Consider the following 21625-nt stretch of genomic DNA (forward strand, 5'->3'; position numbering starts at 1 on the left):
ATGGAAGCTTTCTATGAGAAACATTCCCATTTAGACTGCCCCTCTGTGCCAGTGTCATCTGAAAACACTCTGTGAAGGGAATGCCTGAAGGGACCTACCAAACAAGCAATATGCATTACTGCAGAGAACCTGCTAAGTCCTTATTTCCATGCAGGCATTTCAAATGAGGCTTCCTTTATCTTTAAGGTGGAGGAGAACCGCATCTGTATTTATCTGAAAATGGTTCGCAAATGGTCAGATGTTGCTGTACAGTTCAGCTAACTAACGGTCAGATGGAGCTGTACAGTTCAGCTAACTAACGGTCAGATGGCGCTGTACAGTTCAGCTAACTAACGGTCAGATGGCGCTGTACAGTTCAGCTAACTAACGGTCAGATGGCGCTGTACAGTTCAGCTAACTAACGGTTAGAGGGTGCTATACAGTTCAGCATAACTAACGGTTAGAGGGTGCTATACAGTTCAGCTATCTAATGCAAATGAAACAGCTGCTCATCCATTGAAGATAAAAGACCTTGGCTAATGCAACAATTGTATTTGCCAATCACATTTTTAAATGTTCTGTCCTTTGATTTACCAAAATCAGTGATTGTCCTTTATGCAATTCAAAATCCATCTGTTTTTATTTTGTCCTTGTTTAGAAAATGAAAGGAAATGTGTCTCTGTGTGGTATTTGAGGGAAGGAAAGTGTCTGAATGAATAATACATATGTAACAGCTGGTTGGGTTGAAGTACAGGACTGTAAAAAGCTCAGAGGAATATGCACAAAGTGGTTAGGAGTATTTAGGATTTATGTTGCATAAAGCCTGTCTTCTACCTTGGTTTAGGAGTTCTGTTGCATAAAGCCTATCTTCTACTTTGGTTTAGGAGTTCTGTTGCATAAAGCCTGTCTTCTACCTTGGTTTAGGAGTTCTGTTGCATAAAGCCTGTCTTCTATCTTGGTTTAGGAGTTCTGTTGCATAAAGCCTGTCTTCTACCTTGGTTTGGTTCTGTTTAAAGCCTGTCTTCTATCTTGGTTTAGTTCTGTTGCATAAAGCCTGTCTTCTACCTTGGTTTAGGAGTTCTGTTGCATAAAGCCTGTCTTCTACCTTGGTTTAGGAGTTCTGTTGCATAAAGCCTGTCTTCTACCTTGGTTTAGGAGTTCTGTTGCATAAAGCCTGTCTTCTACCTTGGTTTAGGAGTTCTGTTGCATAAAGCCTGTCTTCTACCTTGGTTTAGGAGTTCTGTTGCATAAAGCCTGTCTTCTACCTTGGTTTAGGAGTTCTGTTGCATAAAGCCTATCTTCTACTTTGGTTCTGGTCTATCCTCAAATATGTTGAAAGGACCAATCATGCAAACCTTGGTTTAGGAGTTCTGTTGCATAAAGCCTGTCTTCTACCTTGGTTTAGGAGTTCTGTTGCATAAAGCCTGTCTTCTACCTTGGTTTAGGAGTTCTGTTGCATAAAGCCTGTCTTCTACCTTGGTTTAGGAGTTCTGTTGCATAAAGCCTATCTTCTACTTTGGTTCTGGTCTATCCTCAAATATGTTGAAAGGACCAATCATGCAAACCTTGGTTTAACCAAAGCGTTAAAATCAAATTGACATGCTTCACAATCACTCAAGTCACATTTTTACATCATACCCTTCTGCTGTATATCCACTAAGAACTACTGTATATTCCCTCGATACAATCTTCTTGAAAGGATGATGATAGTGTGTTCCCTACTTATTATTTATGACAGGTGGACTTGTTTGGAGGCAATGTTGACATGTATCAGTGATCAGATAACACTGAATCTTCCCATTGACACCGATTTTCACATGCATTATGCATTTATGTTTCATAGAATCAATTTATGTTACTTACTGGTCAGCGATTTCAGCAGTACTATCGGTAAATCTGTTATTTCCCTCAATGTGATTGAATTTGCTGGTTTGTCTCACTAGGCTTCTCTTGTGTTTTCATACAGGCAGCGCAGGGACAGGAGTTCTATTCAATGAGAATGGAGATGCACCAGGACGATATGACATCTTCCAGTACCAGATGTCAAACACTACCATTCCTGGATACAGAGTCATAGGTCAATGGACCAACAATCTGCGACTCAATGTAACTCATATTTAAGGACAATTACATTGTCTGTCTGAACATCTTGCTACATTGTTGATGATTTGTGAGAAGAAAGATATATTTTTTTAACTACATTTATAGCACTCATACTGTCCCCTCTCTCTCTCTCTCTCGCTCTCTCTCTCTCTCTTTCTCTCTCTCTTTTCTCTCTCTCTCTCTCTCTCTCTCTCTCTCTCTCTCTTTCGCTCTCTCTTGCTCTCTCCCTCTCTCTCTCCCTCTCTCTCTCTCTCTCTTTCTCTCCCCCTTTCTCTCTCCCTCGCTTTCTCCCTCTCTCTCTCTCTCTCTCCCTCTCTCCTCTCCCCCTCTCTCTCCCTCGCTTTCTCCCTCTCTCTTTTCTCTCTCCCTCTCTCTCTCTCTCCCTCCCTCTCTCTCCCCCTCTCTCTCTCTCTCTCACTCTCTCCCTCTCTCTCTCTACTGTAGATGGAGGAGATGCAGTGGTCAGGTGGGGACCGTCAGATCCCTGACTCAGTGTGCAGTTTCCCCTGTAACCCTGGAGAGAGGAAGAAGATGGTGAAGGGTGTGCCCTGCTGCTGGCACTGTGAGCTGTGTGACGGCTACCAATACCAGCAGGATGAGATGACCTGTGAGACCTGCCCCTTCAACATGCGCCCTACGCCTAACCGGACGAGCTGCCGGTCCACGCCCATCATCAAGCTGGAGTGGCACTCCCCCTGGGCCATCATCCCTGTGTTCCTGGCCATCCTGGGTATCCTGGCCACCTCCTTTGTTGTCATCACCTTCATCCGCTTCAACGACACGCCCATCGTCCGCGCCTCTGGCCGGGAGCTCAGCTACGTCCTCCTCACGGGCATCTTTCTCATCTACCTCATCACTTTCCTCATGATCGCAGAGCCAGGCGCAGTGGTGTGTGCGTTCCGCCGGCTGCTGCTAGGCCTGGGCATGGCCATCACCTACTCCGCCATGCTCACCAAGACCAACCGCATCTACCGCATCTTTGAGCAGGGCAAGAAGTCTGTGTCGCCACCTAAGTTCATCAGCCCCACCTCTCAGCTGGCCATCACGTTCATCCTCATGTCTGTACAGGTGAGTTTCAGGGCATGCTCAGAGCGAGGCAACGCTAGTTGGTTCCCCTGGTGTATTGATTTGCGTCAGGTTTAATGTGTTGGGTGTCTACTTGCTCTCACTGTAGCTAGCACTAGCTCTATGTGCTCATCAAGCTGCAACATCAAGGTCTTTCATGTACTGGTGTTGATTAGTATGTAGTGGTAGTGTGTTTCGTATATGGTAATGTTACATATGTATATCCTCCAATGCTTTTTAAGCTACAACATCAAGGTCTCTTTAGGATAGATATTGATTTATTCGTGTACTGTAGTAGTACATTCATTATAAAGAAGAAAAATATATAAAATGTCATATCCAGAACTTGAAAAGTTCAGTAATTATCTTGTCAATCAAGATAAACTCTGTGAGATATATTAAATACATGTATTTTTGATTTAAGGCAATACTGTGAAAAGATTATGATTTTATGCCAACATAGTGATTGATTTGAATGCAAACTGATAAACCTCATCAATGTGAGTGCTTATCAACTCAGCTTGTTCATCATAGATGTCGGCCAGCGGTATTTAGAAAATTACTCTAAATAAATGTAATACCAAGAAGAGCAGGTTGATGCATGGATGTTCTGCAGGTGGCCGGCAGGTAAAATGTAATTGATCTAATTGAAAACAGTACATAGTCTATGGCAGACTATGAAAGTTGTCTGCTTGCCTGCCTGGGATTGACAGCAGCAAGGCCTTGGCTTCTCTCTCTCTCTCTCTCTCTCTCTCTCTCTCTCTCTCTCTCTCTCTCTCTCGCTCAGCAGCAAGGCCTTGGCTCTCTCTCTCTCAGCAGCAAGGCCTTGGCTTCTCTCAATTCAATTCAATTCAATTCAAGGGCTTTATTGGCATGGGAAACATGTGTTAACATTGCCAAAGCAAGTGAGGTAGATAATATATAAAGTGAATATATAAAGTGAAATAAACAATAAAAAATAACAGTAAACATTACACATACAGAAGTTTCAAAACAATAAAGACATTACAAATGTCATATTATATATATACAGTGTTTTAACAATGTACAAATGGTAAAGGACACAAGATAAAATAAATAAGCATAAATATGGGTTGTATTTACAATGGTGTGTGTTCTTCACTGGTTGCCCTTTTCTCGTGGCAACAGGTCACAAATCTTGCTGCTTTGATGGCACACTGTGGAATTTCACCCAGTAGATATGAGAGTTTATTAAAATTGGATTTGTTTTCGAATTCTTTGTGGATCTGTGTAATCTGAGGGAAATATGTCTCTCTAATATGTCATACATTGGGCAGGAGGTTAGGAAGTGCAGCTCAGTTTCCACCTCATTTTGTGGGCAGTGAGCACATAGCCTGTCTTCTCTTGAGAGCCATGTCTGCCTACGGCGGCCTTTCTCAATAGCAAGGCTATGCTCACTGAGTCTGTACATAGTCAAAGCTTTCCTTAATTTTGGGTCAGTCACAGTGGTCAGGTATTCTGCCGCTTTTTGTTAATTCTTTCCAATGTGTCAAGTAATTATCTTTTTGTTTTCTCATGATTTAGTTGGGTCTAATTGTGCTGCTGTCCTGGGGCTCTGTAGGGTGTGTTTGTGTTTGTGAACAGAGCCCCAGGACCAGCTTGCTTAGGGGACTCTTCTCCAGGTTCATCTCTCTGTAGGTGATGGCTTTGTTGTGGAAGGTTTGGGAATCGCTTCCTTTTAAGTGGTTATAGAATTTAACGGCTCTTTTCTGGATTTTGATAATTAGTGGGTATCGGCCTAATTCTGCTCTGCATGCATTATTTGGTGTTCTACGTTGTACAAGGAGGATATTTTTGCAGAATTCTGCGTGCAGAGTCTCAATTTGGTGTTTGTCCCATTTTGTGAAGTCTTGGTTGGTGAGCGAACCCCAGACCTCACAACCATAAAGGGCAATGGGCTCTATGACTGATTCAAGTATTTTTAGCCAATTCCTAATTGGTATGTTGAAATTTATGTTCCTTTTGATGGCATAGAATGCCCTTCTTGCCTTGTCTCTCAGATCGTTCACAGCTTTGTGAAAGTTACCTGTGGCGCTGATGTTTAGGCCAAGGTATGTATAGTTTTTTGTGTGCTCTAGGGCAACAGTGTCTAGATGGAATTTGTATTTGTGGTCCTGGTGACTGGACCTTTTTGGAACACCATTATTTTGGTCTTACTGAGATTTACTGTCAGGGCCCAGGTCTGACAGAATCTGTGCATAAGATCTAGGTGCTGCTGTAGGCCCTCCTTGGTTGGTGACAGAAGCACCAGATCATCAGCAAACAGCAGACATTTGACTTCGGATTCTAGTAGGGTGAGGCCGGGTGCTGCAGACTTTTCTAGTGCCCGCGCCAATTCGTTATATATATGTTGAAGAGTGTGGGGCTTAAGCTGCATCCCTGTCTCACCCCACGACCCTGTGTGAAGAAATTTGTGTGTATTTTGCCAATTTTAACCGCACACTTGTTGTTTGTGTACATGGATTTTATAATGTCGTATGTTTTACCCCCAACACCACTTTCCATCAGTTTGTATAGCAGACCCTCATGCCAGATTGAGTCGAAGGCTTTTTTGAAATCAACAAAGCATGAGAAGATTTTGCCTTTGTTTTGGTTTGTTTGGTTGTCAATTAGGGTGTGCAGGGTGAATACATGGTCTGTTGTACGGTAATTTGGTAAAAAGCCAATTTGACATTTGCTCAGTACATTGTTTTCATTGAGGAAATGTACGAGTCTTCTGTTAATGATAATGCAGAGGATTTTCCCAAGGTTACTGTTGACGCATATTCCACGGTAGTTATTGGGGTTAAATTTGTCTCCACTTTTGTGGATTGGGCTGATCAGTCCTTGGTTCCAAATATTGGGGAAGATGCCAGAGCTAAGGATGATGTTAAAGAGTTTTAGTATAGCCAATTGGAATTTGTTGTCTGTATATTTGATCATTTCATTGAGGATACCATCAACGCCACAGGCCTTTTTGGGTTGGAGGGTTTTTATTTTGTCCTGTAACTCATTCAAGGTAATTGGAGAATCCAGTGGGTTCTGGTCGTCTTTAATAGTTGATTCTAAGATCTGTATTTTATCATGTATATGTTTTTGCTCTTTATTCTTTGTTATAGAGCCAAACAGATTGGAGAAGTGGTTTACCCATACATCTCCATTTTGGATAGATAATTCTTCATGTTGTTGTTTGTTTAGTGTTTTCCAATTTTCCCAGAAGTGGTTAGAGTCTATGGATTCTTCAATTACATTGAGCTGATTTCTGACATGCTGTTCCTTCTTTTTCCGTAGTGTATTTCTGTATTGTTTTAGTGATTCACCATAGTGAAGGCGTAGACTCAGGTTTTCCGGGTCTCTATGTTTTTGGTTGGACAGGTTTCTCAATTTCTTTCTTAGATTTTTGCATTCTTCATCAAACCATTTGTCATTATTGTTAATTTTCTTTGGTTTTCTATTTGAGATTTTTAGATTTGATAGGGAAGTTGAGAGGTCAAATATACTGTTAAGATTTTCTACTGCCAAGTTTACACCTTCACTATTACAGTGGAACGTTTTACCCAGGAAATTGTCTAAAGGGGATTGAATTTGTTGTTGCCTAATTGTTTTTTGGTAGGTTTCCAAACTGCATTCCTTCCATCTATAGCATTTCTTAATGTTACTCAGTTCCTTTGGCTTTGATGCCTCATGATTGAGTATTGCTCTGTATAAGTAGACTGTGATCTCTCTCTCAGCAGCAAGGCCTTGGCTTCTCTCTCTCTCAATTCAATTCAATTCAAGGAGCTTTATTGTCATGGGAAACATATGTTAACATTGCCAAAGCAAGTGAAGTAGATAATATACAAAAGTGAAATTAACAATAAAAATGAACAGTAAACATTACACATGCAGACGTTCTCTCTATTTCTCTCTCAGCAGCAAGGCCATGGTGTCTCTCTCTCTCAGAAGCGTAACATAACAGATGAATGAGTTGCCACTTAACCACTCAGTCTGACAGGACACATCTGCTCTCTCTTGCTCTCTCCCCCTTTCTCTCTCTCTCTCTCTCTCTCTCTCTCTCTCTCTATTGCTCTCTCTCCTCTGTCCCCCACTCACACCTCAAAACAACTTTTATAGAAGAAGAATATATGTTGTTGCGATTTGAATGTAAAGGTATATTGTTTTGTGTAATTGCAATTCAATTATACATAAAATGATAGACATGCAGAACAGATCAACATATATAAAACGTATATTCATTTGAGAGTCCTGATTCATACTGTGTGTCTCTATGTGTTTATGAAGCTGCTAGGGGTGTTTGTCTGGTTCGCTGTGATACCACCCCATACCATCATAGACTACGAGGAGCAGAGGCCTCCCAACCCGGAGATGGCCCGGGGCGTCCTCAAGTGTGACATGTCCGACCTGTCGCTAATCTGCTGCCTGAGCTACAGCATTGTCCTCATGGTGACCTGCACTGTCTACGCAGTCAAGAGCAGAGGGGTACCGGAGACCTTTAACGAGGCCAAGCCCATCGGCTTCACCATGTACACCACATGCATTGTCTGGCTAGCTTTTGTGCCCATCTTCTTTGGCACGGCACAGTCCACAGAGAAGGTGAGATTCTACCGTGACATGATACTGATGTAACTTTTTGAAATGGGCTGTTTTGCATTATTTAATATGATAGAAATTGCTCTGTAAAAAAGTATTTAGCAGTAAGTATTTCCCACGCTCACTTGCTCACGCTGACTTTCTTACCCTGTTCTTTACTCGGAATTTATGCAAATGAACCATTGTCTAAATGAGAGCATTAAATTGGGAAACAACCTGCCCGGCTCTTGATAACATTTGGAAGTTCCAAAGCAGACAGTGTTTCTCTATAGCCAGCCTTTGATATGGGCATGAGGAGAGACACGGAGCGGGATGAAACGCCAGGAACGCTTTGTTCCTTTTTATCATACGACGACACACCATGACACACTGACAAAGACTGCTCTTACCAACCGCATGCTTTGGGGGAATTTTATTGTGGTAGCAGGAAGATAAGAGAAGTGTGTGGGAGACCGGGGAACAATGTTTTAACCCTCTTAATAAATCTGTGTGATGGAAATATGGAATTATTGCATTAGCATGTATTACCACCTAGTGGCCAGGTGGCCTCCCACAAAAGACTATTGATTAAAAGAAAGGGGCTGGGGCGAGAAGGATTATTTTGTTCATATGTGTGAGAATCAGGAATTACTCAGAAAGAAATATATGATTCCCCTGGGGAAGATACATAAAACCTACCCTGAAATAGAACAGCTAGGATCACATTCCATGGTCTCATTTGTCCTTAGTCTACTATGTGTCCAGGTCGAATGTGTTACCATATGAATATGGAGTCTCTGTATCTGTGTCTCTGACCCTTCCCTGTGTTCTTCTTCCTATCTAGATGTTCATCCAGACCACCACGTTGACAGTCTCCATGAGCCTGAGTGCCTCTGTGTCTCTGGGGATGCTCTACATACCCAAGGTCTATGTCATCATCTTCCACCCAGAGCAGAACGTACAGAAAAGAAAGCGCAGCTTCAAGGCCGTTGTGCAGGCAGCCACCATGTCTACTCGGCTCTCCCAGAAGTCCAACGACAAGCAGAACGGAGAGACGCAGAACAAGATCGAGCCAGACAGAACACAGTAGGTCTCTCATTGGCTGATGAGCCAGACAGAACACAGTAGGTCTCTCATTGGCTGATGAGCCAGACAGAACACAGTAGGTCTCTCATTGGCTGACGAGCCAGACAGAACACAGTAGGTCTCTCATTGGATGATGAGCCAGACAGAACACAGTAGGTCTCTCGTTGGCTGATGAGCCAGACAGAACACAGTAGGTCTCCTATTGGCAGTTGAGCCAGACAGAACACAGTAGGTCTCTCATTGGCTGATGAGCCAGACAGAACACAGTAGGTCTCTCGTTGGCAGTTGAGCCAGACAGAACATAGTAGCTCTCAAGAGGCTGTCGAGCCAGACAGAACACAGTAGGTCTTTCATTGGCTGATGAGCCAGACAGAACACAGTAGGTCTCTCATTGGCACACATTGGTCTCCTGCACTGTGACTTCACTTCTGTAACTACACTAAACTCGGTACATTTGCTAAGCATCAACGTACAATATATTTCTTATGTATTGGCCATCACAGCTAAAGTAACAAACAGAGCTAATTGAATTCATGACTTACCAGTACCACACTGTAGTACCATAAAATGTCAGAATCCTTTTGCCTCATAGCAGAACGAATCTAAAGGATGACCTCTTGAGCTGATCCTAATGTATCTATAGAATCAACATTTATAAGGTGACTTGAATTATTTTAAGTTGCCTGTTATAACTGCCCCATGGCCAGTCTTTTCATCCACACATTGCTCTGAAGCTTTATTTGTGCGATATCCAACTCCACTTCTCTCTCTGTCCTTTCTGTCCTTTCTCTCCCTCCTAAATCTCTGTAAAGCCTTATGGGTTTATTTCCACCGGTCCTCTATCTCGACCGAACACACTCCCTTCCATTACCAAAGGAAAACTCAGGCAGTTTCAGGCTGTTCATCTCATTACAACCCTATTATCGGGTTTTTGGAGCAAAATATTGCTAAGTTAGCATGACATTTCCAAAATGCTCATTATTGATATGGATATTCTCATAGTGAACATTTGGATGCAGACGCAAGAAACTTTATTAGAGAGGAATTATGAAAAGGAAAGAAAAATACCTGGAGGTACATTTAAGAAGAACTCATTCAGCAAATAATCTATCCCTCCCTTCACCTTGGAATAACTTAATACGAATATATCTTTCCTCCTACATTTCAAAAAATGTTTGATGTTATTGAGGCTATGCTATAGTATATACAGAGAGTAGGTTGATGTTTTAAAAAGAGTACGCATTAATACTGCCCCTTTCCGTGAATCCAGTGCCTTTTGTTTCTCCTCCAGTGAAGCTTCATATTTATATCAGCTTCCCCTCCAGTTTTCAGTTGACATCACATCTTTGTATAGAGCTGCATACATTTCAGTCTGTTCAAGGTATAACCTACTCAAAGACTTGATTTCTTGGATGCACAGAAACTGGGAGTACAAGGCTCACTACTAGTTTACTACATTTTACAGTTCCATGGCATTACTGCAGCTAAACCTAGCTACTTCAGTATTTAACTAACACCGTTTAGTAGGGTATCTAATGTTATCACCGTTTAGTAGGGTATCTCATGTTATCACCGTTTAGTAGGGTATCTCATGTTATCACCGTTTAGTAGGGTATCTCATGTTATCACCGTTTAGTAGGGTATCTAATGTTATCACCGTTTAGTAGGGTATCTAATGTTATCACCGTTTAGTAGGGTATCTCATGTTATCACCGTTTAGTAGGGTATCTAATGTTATCACCGTTTAGTAGGGTATCTAATGTTATCACCGTTTAGTAGGGTATCTAATGTTATCACCGTTTAGTAGGGTATCTAATGTTATCATCACCGTTTAGTAGGGTATCTAATGTTATCACCGTTTAGTAGGGTATCTAATGTTATCACCGTTTAGTAGGGTATCTAATGTTATCACCGTTTAGTAGGGTATCTAATGTTATCACCGTTTAGTAGGGTATCTAATGTTATCACCGTTTAGTAGGGTATCTCATGTTATCACCGTTTATCACCGTTTAGTAGGGTATCTCATGTTATCACCGTTTAGTAGGGTATCTAATGTTATCACCGTTTAGTAGGGTATCTAATGTTATCACCGTTTAGTAGGGTATCTAATGTTATCACCGTTTAGTAGGGTATCTAATGTTATCACCGTTTAGTAGGGTATCTAATGTTATCACCGTTTAGTAGGGTATCTAATGTTATCACCGTTTAGTAGGGTATCTCATGTTATCACCGTTTAGTAGGGTATCTAATGTTATCACCGTTTAGTAGGGTATCTAATGTTATCACCGTTTAGTAGGGTATCTAATGTTATCACCGTTTAGTAGGGTATCTAATGTTATCACCGTTTAGTAGGGTATCTCATGTTATCACCGTTTAGTAGGGTATCTAATGTTATCACCGTTTAGTAGGGTCTCATTTGATTAACTTTCTTAAGTAAACATAGAATACTTTATTGAAATTCCAGACTGGCTGTTGGGACAATTGTCATGATTTCTCTATAAATTAACAATGTGTATTTAAAACAGAGTATTTTAGCTCTTGGTTGACGTGCTTCTGAGAGTCACATCACTCCCGAGTGGCACAGCGGTCTAAGGCACTGCATCTCAGTGCTAGAGGCGTCACTACAGACACCCTGGTTTGAATCCAGGCTGTATCACAATCGGCCATGATTGGGAGTCCCATAGGGCGGCGCACAATTGGCCCAGCGTCATCCGGGTTTGGCTGGTATAGGCCGTCATTGCAAATAAGAATTTGTTCTTAACTGACTTGCCTAGTTAAATAAGGTTAAATAAAATCACCACTTTGATGCATGACATAGATTAATGAAGGTGTTTCTAACAGTATTTGTTGTGAAGTAGCAAGTCCATTGAGGAATAGCTTGGAGTTTAGCTGACTATATCTTCAGAGTAACTTCCCCAACAATGGTTATTTTAATCAGATTTAAACATATTGCACAGACCAGTCTCCAATGCTCTCTGCTTTTTGTTTATCATGCACAGTATAGTCAATAATCATTTCAAGTGTCCCATCAAGAATGGAATTTTAGAAAAAGGAAATTACATTTCTGTCCATATTTAGGTGGTGAATCTTTCAGACAGTATAATCCTTATCATACACTATAATTGCTTTCATGGAGTTTTGGCATGATGAGTCAGTATAGCTTTTATTGAGATTATGAATCATATCACTTTAATCTTGGAACAGGATATTGAAGTACTGGATAGCATATGAATCGCCTATTTTTAACTTGTCTTTTCAAGTATGAGTGAATATCAAAGCTATTGCCTTTTTTTGCTCAACTGTTCTTGGTCATGTTCATTGGAACTACAATAATTATTTCACTATTTCAACAACAGATCATATTCATCAGTCAAACACATGGCTATGCCCATGAAACAATGGGCCGTTTCCATGAAACAAGTTGGCGCACATATCGAATTTAGTCAAGGCAGGAAATTCCAAAATGGATTGGCCTTCATGCACATAATGGGCCAGCTTAATTAAATATCTGTTCCAACAAAACAGGATAGCTGTAGAGTACCAGTGACTCTTGAACATTAAGGTCTGACAGGTCTCGTAATCTATTTCCCACTAATTAGAAACAGCAATTCATTTAGTTTCTTCCTTCCTCTTCACAGTCTTAGTTCATTTGCATCCCTCTCTACAGACTTAAGAAAATCTACTTTGACTGAGACCAGAGACCAAACACAGAATATTATCTCCCAAGCCCATCATCTGAGAGGACTATAGGAACACACCATGTTTTAGCCTCATTCAGTCACACAGCATATTCACTGCTGCGTTAACTCTGTTGTCCAGACTCATTGTGAAAAGTGTCATGTGGTTGGACTAACTAAGAATAACATGGTCATCACGACTGTGGAAATAGCAGAGCTATTTCATTGTTTCTCTAGTGAACTATTTGACTGTTACTTTGAAATACTGTATGTTTATAATGTACATTCTACACATTTTGTTAATCATGCATGTGTCGCTTATGATGAGCTTTTGATTATGCATCATTCTGACTTACTCGTTATCCTTTTATCACAACAGGTAACTGAAGTGTGGCCAATAATTTATCCAGAGGATGTACATTTCACGAAGGAGCAGGAGATGTTATTGAAGGCCATGCAGTAGGGAGAGGAGGCCTGTCTTTAACAGTAACTAGGTACTTCACTGGTCCACTGGATGTCAATGGAATGAAACTGCAACAAGGAAGTGTTACACCCCTTCAACAAGAACTAGAATGAACTTAAACTGGTGTCAAAATGTTAAAGATTTCCAAAAGCCCACATTTAAAATGGGGGGGTGGAGTCAAACTGGATCCATCCGTTATCAACCAGTTAGATTTACAGCATCACAACGATCATCACATTGAAACACATCTGGATACTGAGACACAGCAAACAGCAAGAGGTGTGGACCAAGGCCACCACAATGTGAGACTGATCTAAATATTGTGCTGTTTTAATCTCGTTGCTCACAGTTCTATTACCTTGACATTCAAACTTGCTCCAGAGGACATGTTGTCTCCATTGGATCAGTTGTATGCTTTGTTCATCAACATATCAACATGAGTTGTTTTAGTGTGAATATTTGTGTCCATAAAAATCTACAGTGGAGCTCTGCAGAGATGCTCAGACACTGCAATAAATTACACAGATGCCCCAGTTAGAAACTGACCTAAATGACAGTGAACTATTTTGTAGTGAACAACATGCAGTGATACTATTTGGCTTTGTTTGCTTAATTTCAAACTTAACTTAGGTTATATGTTGTTTGAGATGCCCCAACAATATTTTGCCCCTGTTATTTTGTCTCCTTACTGTATGTATGTGGAAGTAATGTACAAAGCTGTAGTGTAGACTGTACCTGGATCAATATAGTTATTTATCAACTCATTCAATAAACCGTGTTGATTTTTATTCATCTTCATATCCTTATTTTCCCTGATTTACTTTCATTTCGATGCTTTTCTTCTTGACGTTTGCACTTTTTGCCACCTTATCCAAAGATTTACTGATGTTTTCTCACAAAAGGCCCAAATGTTGTTCACAGGATGATCTATTATAAGGTCGTATCTACAGAGTAACCAATTTGTATTCAAACTGTACAATTTAAAGTACTGAATGGATTTTCATTCTCTCCCTCATCCAGTCCATAACTACAGTGTTATTTTTTAAAGGGAAATCCTAAAATTACTTTTTTTATTTGTACACCTCTCATGGTTCCTTGGGCATTTTTGCATGTGCACAGAATAAAATCTGACATTTTTATATGATAAAGTATACACAATATAGACTTGATTCAGATAATGATGTAAATAGGGTGTTTATAAAGGTCATGGCAAAAACATGTCTGACTTATGTCTGAATTCAATGTACTGTATGTGTGGTGCAGATGAGAGCATGCATATGATCTTCATGTCTTTAAGCATAAAGACTCCGCATCACAGAAAGCTAAAGGAGGGAAAGCAGCCATTCCTAATATCCGGTGGGTTCCCATGTATTGTCAAATCATATCAGCACTGATATAGAGCACAAGCACAGCTTCATTTTCAGTTAAAGTTGTCATAAATTATTTGTGGTGGAACATTGTGTTTTTGCATATATGGTGATCACAGATGACAAAAGTATTGCTTTGAATAGTGGCATCTAAATTTAATCTCAACATAATTGACAAGGAAGCAATGTGCATTGTTGATGACAGGACATCTATTTATCAGAAAAAGGGTTCTCTCCCATGACCAGAAGGAACAAAGTACTGTACATGTAATTTTGGCACATACACTTTAGACATGAGGCACACTGAATATTTGGGTGAATATTCACTATACTTTACTCGACAGAACAGTTCACTGTACCCATGTGGTGGTTAACAGAATCCATGACATTGATACATTATCATGGCGACTACTTCTAGGATTGGCAGAAGGTCTTACAGACACAACTTATATTAAAGCACAACAACCGATAACAAAAAAAATAAACGAGGTTCATAATGTGTGGAGAAGCAGCTTCAATTACATTTTGCTTTAAGCCTTTAATAGCTCATGCAATCAGTGCATTAAAACAAACAACAAGGTAATGTTGTATACATTAAAGTTTTTCTGCTCTCTACATATAGTGTCAAGTATGGCATAAGAATAGAATACAAGTAGAAACCATCTTGATTGTGGCAAGTTTCATGCTTTATGTCATGCTTTATGTATGGTGCTATCACCTATTATTTATCAATACGTTTCAATTAGGTTATAAAAATGCCACAATACCATTAGTGATTCCAAATAAGGCATTAGGAAGAACCACATAGTTGTTTATACATGCAAAGACTACAATGTCCTCCTCTACACGAAACTCAGGTGTTTTATTTTGCATTTGGATAAAGGACAATCTCTCATTGTAAATGTCACACTCTGTATGGATAGTTCCTATTTGTAAAGAAAGCTGTTTCCTTAGGACAGATACAAGGCATAAAGGTATTATGTTCAATGTATGCCTATGACTTGCCTAGTTAAATAAAAAAATTGAATAAAAAATGCCTATGATGATGCATGTTGGAATAAATGTTTTAATACTGCAATGAAATGATTCAGCTTGACTTTAATTTGTGCACATTGCAGACACTAGTACGGTATGCCTTTTAAATGATGTACAGTTAATCAATGTTTTTCCCTGAAAGGTAAGGAACATAACTGCATAAATAACTGTTGTGCTCCATCAGATTCATATTTATGACATTCATCCGATGCCTACTAGTAAAAGAAACAGAGGTGTGACTAACATCTTTACCTGGAAACAGGTGAACAACATCTTTACCTGGAAACGGGCATGACCAAAATCTTTACCTGGAAACAGAGGTGTGACCAAAATCTTTACCTGGAAACAGGTGAACAACATCTTTACTTGGAAACGGGCGAACAACATCTTTACCTGGAAACGGGCGTGACCAAAATCTTTACCTGGAAACGGAGGTGTGACCAACATCTTTACCTGGAAACGGAGGTGTGACCAACATCTTTACCTAGAAACAGGTAACCAACATCTTTCCCTGGAAACAGAGGTGTGACCAACATCTTTACCTGGAAACAGGTGAGACCAACATCTTTACCTGGAAACAGGTGAGACCAACATCTTTACCTGGAAACAGGTGACCAACATCTTTACCTGGAAACAGAGGTGTGACCAACATCTTTACCTGGAAACACAGGTGTGACCAACATCTTTACCTGGAAACACAGGGGTGACCAACATCTTTACCTGGAAACAGAGGTGTGACCAACATCTTTACCTGGAAACAGAGGTGTGACCAACATCTTTACCTGGAAACAGAGGTGTGACCAACATCTTTACCTGGAAACAGGTGACCAACATCTTTACCTGGAAACAGAGGTGTGACCAACATCTTTACCTGGAAACAGAGGTGTGACCAACATCTTTACCTGGAAACAGGTGACCAACATCTTTACCTGGAAACAGGTGACCAACATCTTTACCTGGAAACAGAGGTGTGACCAACATCTTTACCTGGAAACAGAGGTGTGACCAACATCTTTACCTGGAAACAGGTGACCAACATCTTTCCCTGGAAACAGAGGTGTGACCAACATCTTTACCTGGAAACCGGTGACCAACATCTTTACCTGGAAACAGAGTGTGACCAACATCTTTACCTGGAAACAGGTGACCAACATCTTTACCTGGAAACAGAGGTGTGACCAACATCTTTACCTGGAAAACAGGTGACCAACATCTTTACCTGGAAACAGGTGACCAATATCTTTCCCTGGAAACAGAGGTGTGACCAACATCTTTACCTGGAAACAGAAGTGTGACCAACATCTTTACCTGGAAACAGGTGACCAACATCTTTACCTGGAAACAGAAGGTGTGACCAACATCTTTACCTGGAAACCGGTGACCAACATCTTTACCTGGAAACAGAGGTGTGACCAACATCTTTACCTGGAAACAGAGGTGTGACCAACATCTTTACCTGGAAACAGAGGTGTGACCAACATCTTTACCTGGAAACAGGTGACCAAAATCTTTACCTGGAAACAGAGGTGTGACCAACATCTTTACCTGGAAACACAGGTGTGACCAACATCTTTACCTGTAAACAGAGGTGTGACCAACATCTTTACCTGGAAACAGGTGACCAACATCTTTACCTGGAAACAGAAGTGTGACCAACATCTTTACCTGGAAACAGAGAGGTGACCAACATCTTTACCTGGAAACAGAGGTGTGACCAACATCTTTACCTGGAAACTGGACCAAAACAGGTGACCAACATCTTTACCTGGAAACAGAGGTGTGACCAACATCTTTACCTGGAAACAGGTGACCAAAATCTTTACCTGGAAACAGAGGTGTGACCAACATCTTTACCTGGAAACACAGGTGTGACCAACATCTTTACCTGTAAACAGAGGTGTGACCAACATCTTTACCTGTAAACAGGTGACCAACATCTTTACCTGGAAACAGGTGACCAACATCTTTCCCTGGAAACAGAGGTGTGACCAACATCTTTACCTGGAAACAGAGATGTGACCAACATCTTTACCTGGAAACAGAGATGTGACCAACATCTTTACCTGGAAACAGAGGTGTGACCAACATCTTTACCTGGAAACAGAGGTGTGACCAACATCTTTACCTGGAAACAGAGGTGTGACCAACATCTTTACCTGGAAACAGTGTGACCAACATCTTTACCTGGAAACAGAGGTGTGACCAACATCTTTACCTGGAAACAGAGGTGTGACCAACATCTTTACCTGGAAACAGAGGTGTGACCAACATCTTTACCTGGAAACAGGTGTGACCAACATCTTTACCTGGAAAACAGGTGACCAACATCTTTACCTGGAAACAGAGGTGTGACCAACATCTTTACCTGGACCAACAAACAGAGGTGTGACCAACATCTTTACCTGGAAACAGGTGTGACCAACATCTTTACCTGGAAACAGAGTGTGACCAACATCTTTACCTGGAAACAGGTGACCAACATCTTTACCTGGAAACAGAGGTGTGACCAACATCTTTACCTGGAAACAGAGGTGTGACCAATCATCTTTGACCAACACCTGGAAACAGAGGTGTGACCAACATCTTTACCCTGACCAAAATCACCTGGAGGTGTGACCAACATCCTGGAAACAGGTGACCAACATCCTGGAAACAGAGGTGTGACCAACATCTTTACCTGTGTGACCAACATCTTTAGAGTGTGACCAACATCTTTACCTGGAAACAGAGGTGTGACCAACATCTTTACCTGGAAACAGAGGTGTGACCAACATCTTTACCTGGAAACAGGTGACCAACATCTTTACCTGGAAACAGAGGTGTGACCAACATCTTTACCTGGAAACAGAGGTGTGACCAACATCTTTACCTGGAAACAGAGGTGTGACCAACATCTTTACCTGGAAACAGAGTGTGACCAACATCTTTACCTGGAAACAGAGGTGTGACCAACATCTTTACCTGGAAACAGAGTGACCAACATCTTTACCTGTGACCAACATCTTTACCTGGAAACAGAGACCAACATCTTTACCTGTGACCAACATCTTTACCTGGAAAAGGTGTGACCAACATCTTTACCTGGAAACAGAGTGTGACCAACATCTTTACCTGGAAACAGGTGACCAACATCTTTACCTGGAAACAGAGGTGTGACCAACATCTTTACCTGGAAACAGAGGTGTGACCAACATCTTTACCTGGAAACAGAGGTGTGACCAACATCTTTACCTGGAAACAGAGGTGTGACCAACATCTTTACCTGGAAACAGGTGACCAACATCTTTACCTGGAAACAGAGGTGTGACCAACATCTTTACCTGGAAACAGAGGTGTGACCAACATCTTTACCTGGAAACAGGTGACCAACATCTTTACCTGGAAACAGAGGTGTGACCAACATCTTTACCTGGAAACCGGTGACCAACATCTTTACCTGGAAACAGAGAGTGACCAACATCTTTACCTGGAAACAGGTGACCAACGTCTTTACCTGGAAACAGAGGTGTGACCAACATCTTTACCTGGAAACAGAGTGTGACCAACATCTTTACCTGGAAACACAGGTGTGACCAACATCTTTACCTGGAAACAGAGTGTGACCAACATCTTTACCTGGAAACAGAGGTGTGACCAACATCTTTACCTGGAAACAGAGTGTGACCAACATCTTTACCTGGAAACAGAGTGTGACCAACATCTTTACCTGGAAACAGAGGTGTGACCAACATCTTTACCTGGAAACAGGTGACCAACATCTTTACCTGGAAACAGAGGTGTGACCAACATCTTTACCTGGAAACAGAGGTGTGACCAACATCTTTAGGAAACAGGTGACCAACATCTTTACCCAGAGGTGGAAACAGAGGTGTGACCAACATCTTTACCTGGAAACAGAGGTGACCAACATCTTTACCTGGAAACAGAGGTGTGACCAACATCTTTACCTGGAAACAGAGGTGTGACCAACATCTTTACCTGGAAACAGAGGTGTGACCAACATCTTTACCTGGAAACAGAGGTGTGACCAACATCTTTACCTGGAAACAGAGGTGACCAACATCTTTGACCAACATCTTTACCTGGAAACAGAGGTGACCAACATCTTTACCTGGAAACAGAGGTGTGACCAACATCTTTACCTGGAAACACAGGTGTGACCAACATCTTTACCTGGAAACAGAGGTGTGACCAACATCTTTACCTGAAACAGGTGACCAACATCTTTACCTGGAAACAGGTGACCAACATCTTTACCTGGAAACAGAGGTGTGACCAACATCTTTACCCTGTGACCAAACTTTAGAAACAGAGGTGTGACCAACATCTTTACCTGGAAACAGAGGTGTGACCAACATCTTTACCTGGAAACAGAGTGTGACCAACATCTTTACCTGGAAACTGGAAGAGTGTGACCAACATCTTTACCTGGAAACAGAGGTGTGACCAACATCTTTACCTGGAAACAGAGAGTGTGTGACCTGGAAACAGTGTGACCAACATCTTTACCTGGAAAGAGGTGACCAACATCTTTACCTGGAAACAGAGGTGTGACCAACATCTTTACCTGGAAACAGAGGTGTGACCTGGAAAAACTGGAAAGAGGTGACCAACATCTTTACCTGGAAACAGTGTGACCAACATCTTTACCTGGAAACAGAGGTGTGACCAACATCTTTACCTGGAAACAGGTGACCAACATCTTTACCTGGAAACAGAGGTGTGACCAACATCTTTACCTGGAAACAGAGGTGACCAACATCTTTACCTGGAAACAGAGTGTGACCAACATCTTTACCTGGAAACAGAGGTGTGACCAACATCTTTACCTGGAAACAGAGGTGTGACCAACATCTTTACCTGGAAACAGTGTGACCAACATCTTTACCTGGAAACAGAGGTGTGACCAACATCTTTACCTGGAAACCGGTGACCAACATCTTTACCTGGAAACAGAGGTGTGACCAACATCTTTACCAGGAAACAGAGAATTGACCAACATCTTTACCTGGAAACAGAGGTGTGACCAACATCTTTACCTGGAAACAGAGCTGTGACCAACATCTTTACCTGGAAACAGAGGTGTGACCAACATCTTTACCTGGAAACAGAGGTGTGACCAACATCTTTACCTGGAAACAGAGGTGTAACTAACATCTTTACCTGGAAACACAGGTGTGACCAACATCTTTACCTGGAAACAGAGGTGTGACCAACATCTTTACCTGGAAACAGAGGTGTGACCAACATCTTTACCTGGAAACAGAGATGTGACCAACATCTTTACCTGGAAACAGAGGTGTGACCAACATCTTTACCTGGAAACACAGGTGTGACCAACATCTTTACCTGGAAACGCAGGTGTGACCAACATCTTAGTTATGCCTTTCTCTGCAATGAATAATATTGACATACAGGAAATGATAGGATATTCTTTTTGCCATAAACGTGTGCAGATTCTTTTGAGGATGTGAACTATTTATGGATATAAAAAGGCAGCATGGCCATGAGGTGTCAGTGAATTCCAATATCCCATGGGTTCTAACACTGCAAAAGATACACATGGGGTTCTGCAAGCCTAACACTCTCAGACCAACACCAAAGCTTGTTTGCATATTTAACAAATAAGGGCAGACAGACCAAACTGCTGAAAAATAATTCCCGCACTACAGGTGGCTATATCGATCTGCTAATACAGGACTAGTAAAGGCCCAGTCCACCACTTTTGAGAAAATCATTGTTTTCAAATGTTTTATTTATTCTGATTTTTTTAACGGGGTGCTGCTGCAGAATCCTCAGCGCCAATACTACCTGAGGCTTTGGACATCCATTGTGATTGCAATTGGTAGTTAATTTCTGCAGCGTGTTACCGTGGGGCAACTGAGACTTAGTCCTCACTAGGTAACTGTGTAATTATGGATGCAGGTATTAGAGATTAATGTAACTACGATAGTCATAGGTTTGGGTTCATTGTATCAAATGCAATCAAATAACACCTTTAGATAACTCTGACCAGACTCTGAAGCAGCACTTACAACTGATCATAACTACACCATGTCCATAGAATGAACCCTAAAAAGAAGGAAGGCTAGGAATATACAAAAACAGCCTTGTTACTTATATTTCAACCACAGAGGAAATAGGTCATGTTTTTACTTACAAATGTTTTTACCAAATGAGTGTATAGTGCCATCTTGTGCCTATTATGAAAATGGCATTCCTCCATGATATTCTCTCCAATATCATCATCCATTGACCACACTTCACAAATCATGTGTAAT

At 41.2% G+C, this 21625-nt stretch overlaps 1 protein-coding gene across 1 annotated transcript in view; it reads left to right on the forward strand.

Annotated features, from left to right (window-relative positions):
- Positions 1-15379, forward strand: part of grm6a (glutamate receptor, metabotropic 6a) — a 44890-nt gene extending 29511 nt beyond the window's left edge. The window contains exons 8-12 of the mRNA XM_042304124.1: positions 1946-2085; positions 2527-3150; positions 7429-7740; positions 8561-8802; positions 12859-15379. Coding sequence (XP_042160058.1) covers positions 1946-2085; positions 2527-3150; positions 7429-7740; positions 8561-8802; positions 12859-12862 — 1322 coding nt within the window. The 3' untranslated portion in view covers positions 12863-15379. The remainder of the gene's footprint in view (positions 1-1945; positions 2086-2526; positions 3151-7428; positions 7741-8560; positions 8803-12858) is intronic.
- The last annotated feature ends 6246 nt before the right edge of the window (positions 15380-21625 follow it).

Source organism: Oncorhynchus tshawytscha, linkage group LG22 (genome assembly GCF_018296145.1).
Source record: "Oncorhynchus tshawytscha isolate Ot180627B linkage group LG22, Otsh_v2.0, whole genome shotgun sequence".
Classification (NCBI taxonomy): Eukaryota; Metazoa; Chordata; class Actinopteri; order Salmoniformes; family Salmonidae; genus Oncorhynchus; species Oncorhynchus tshawytscha.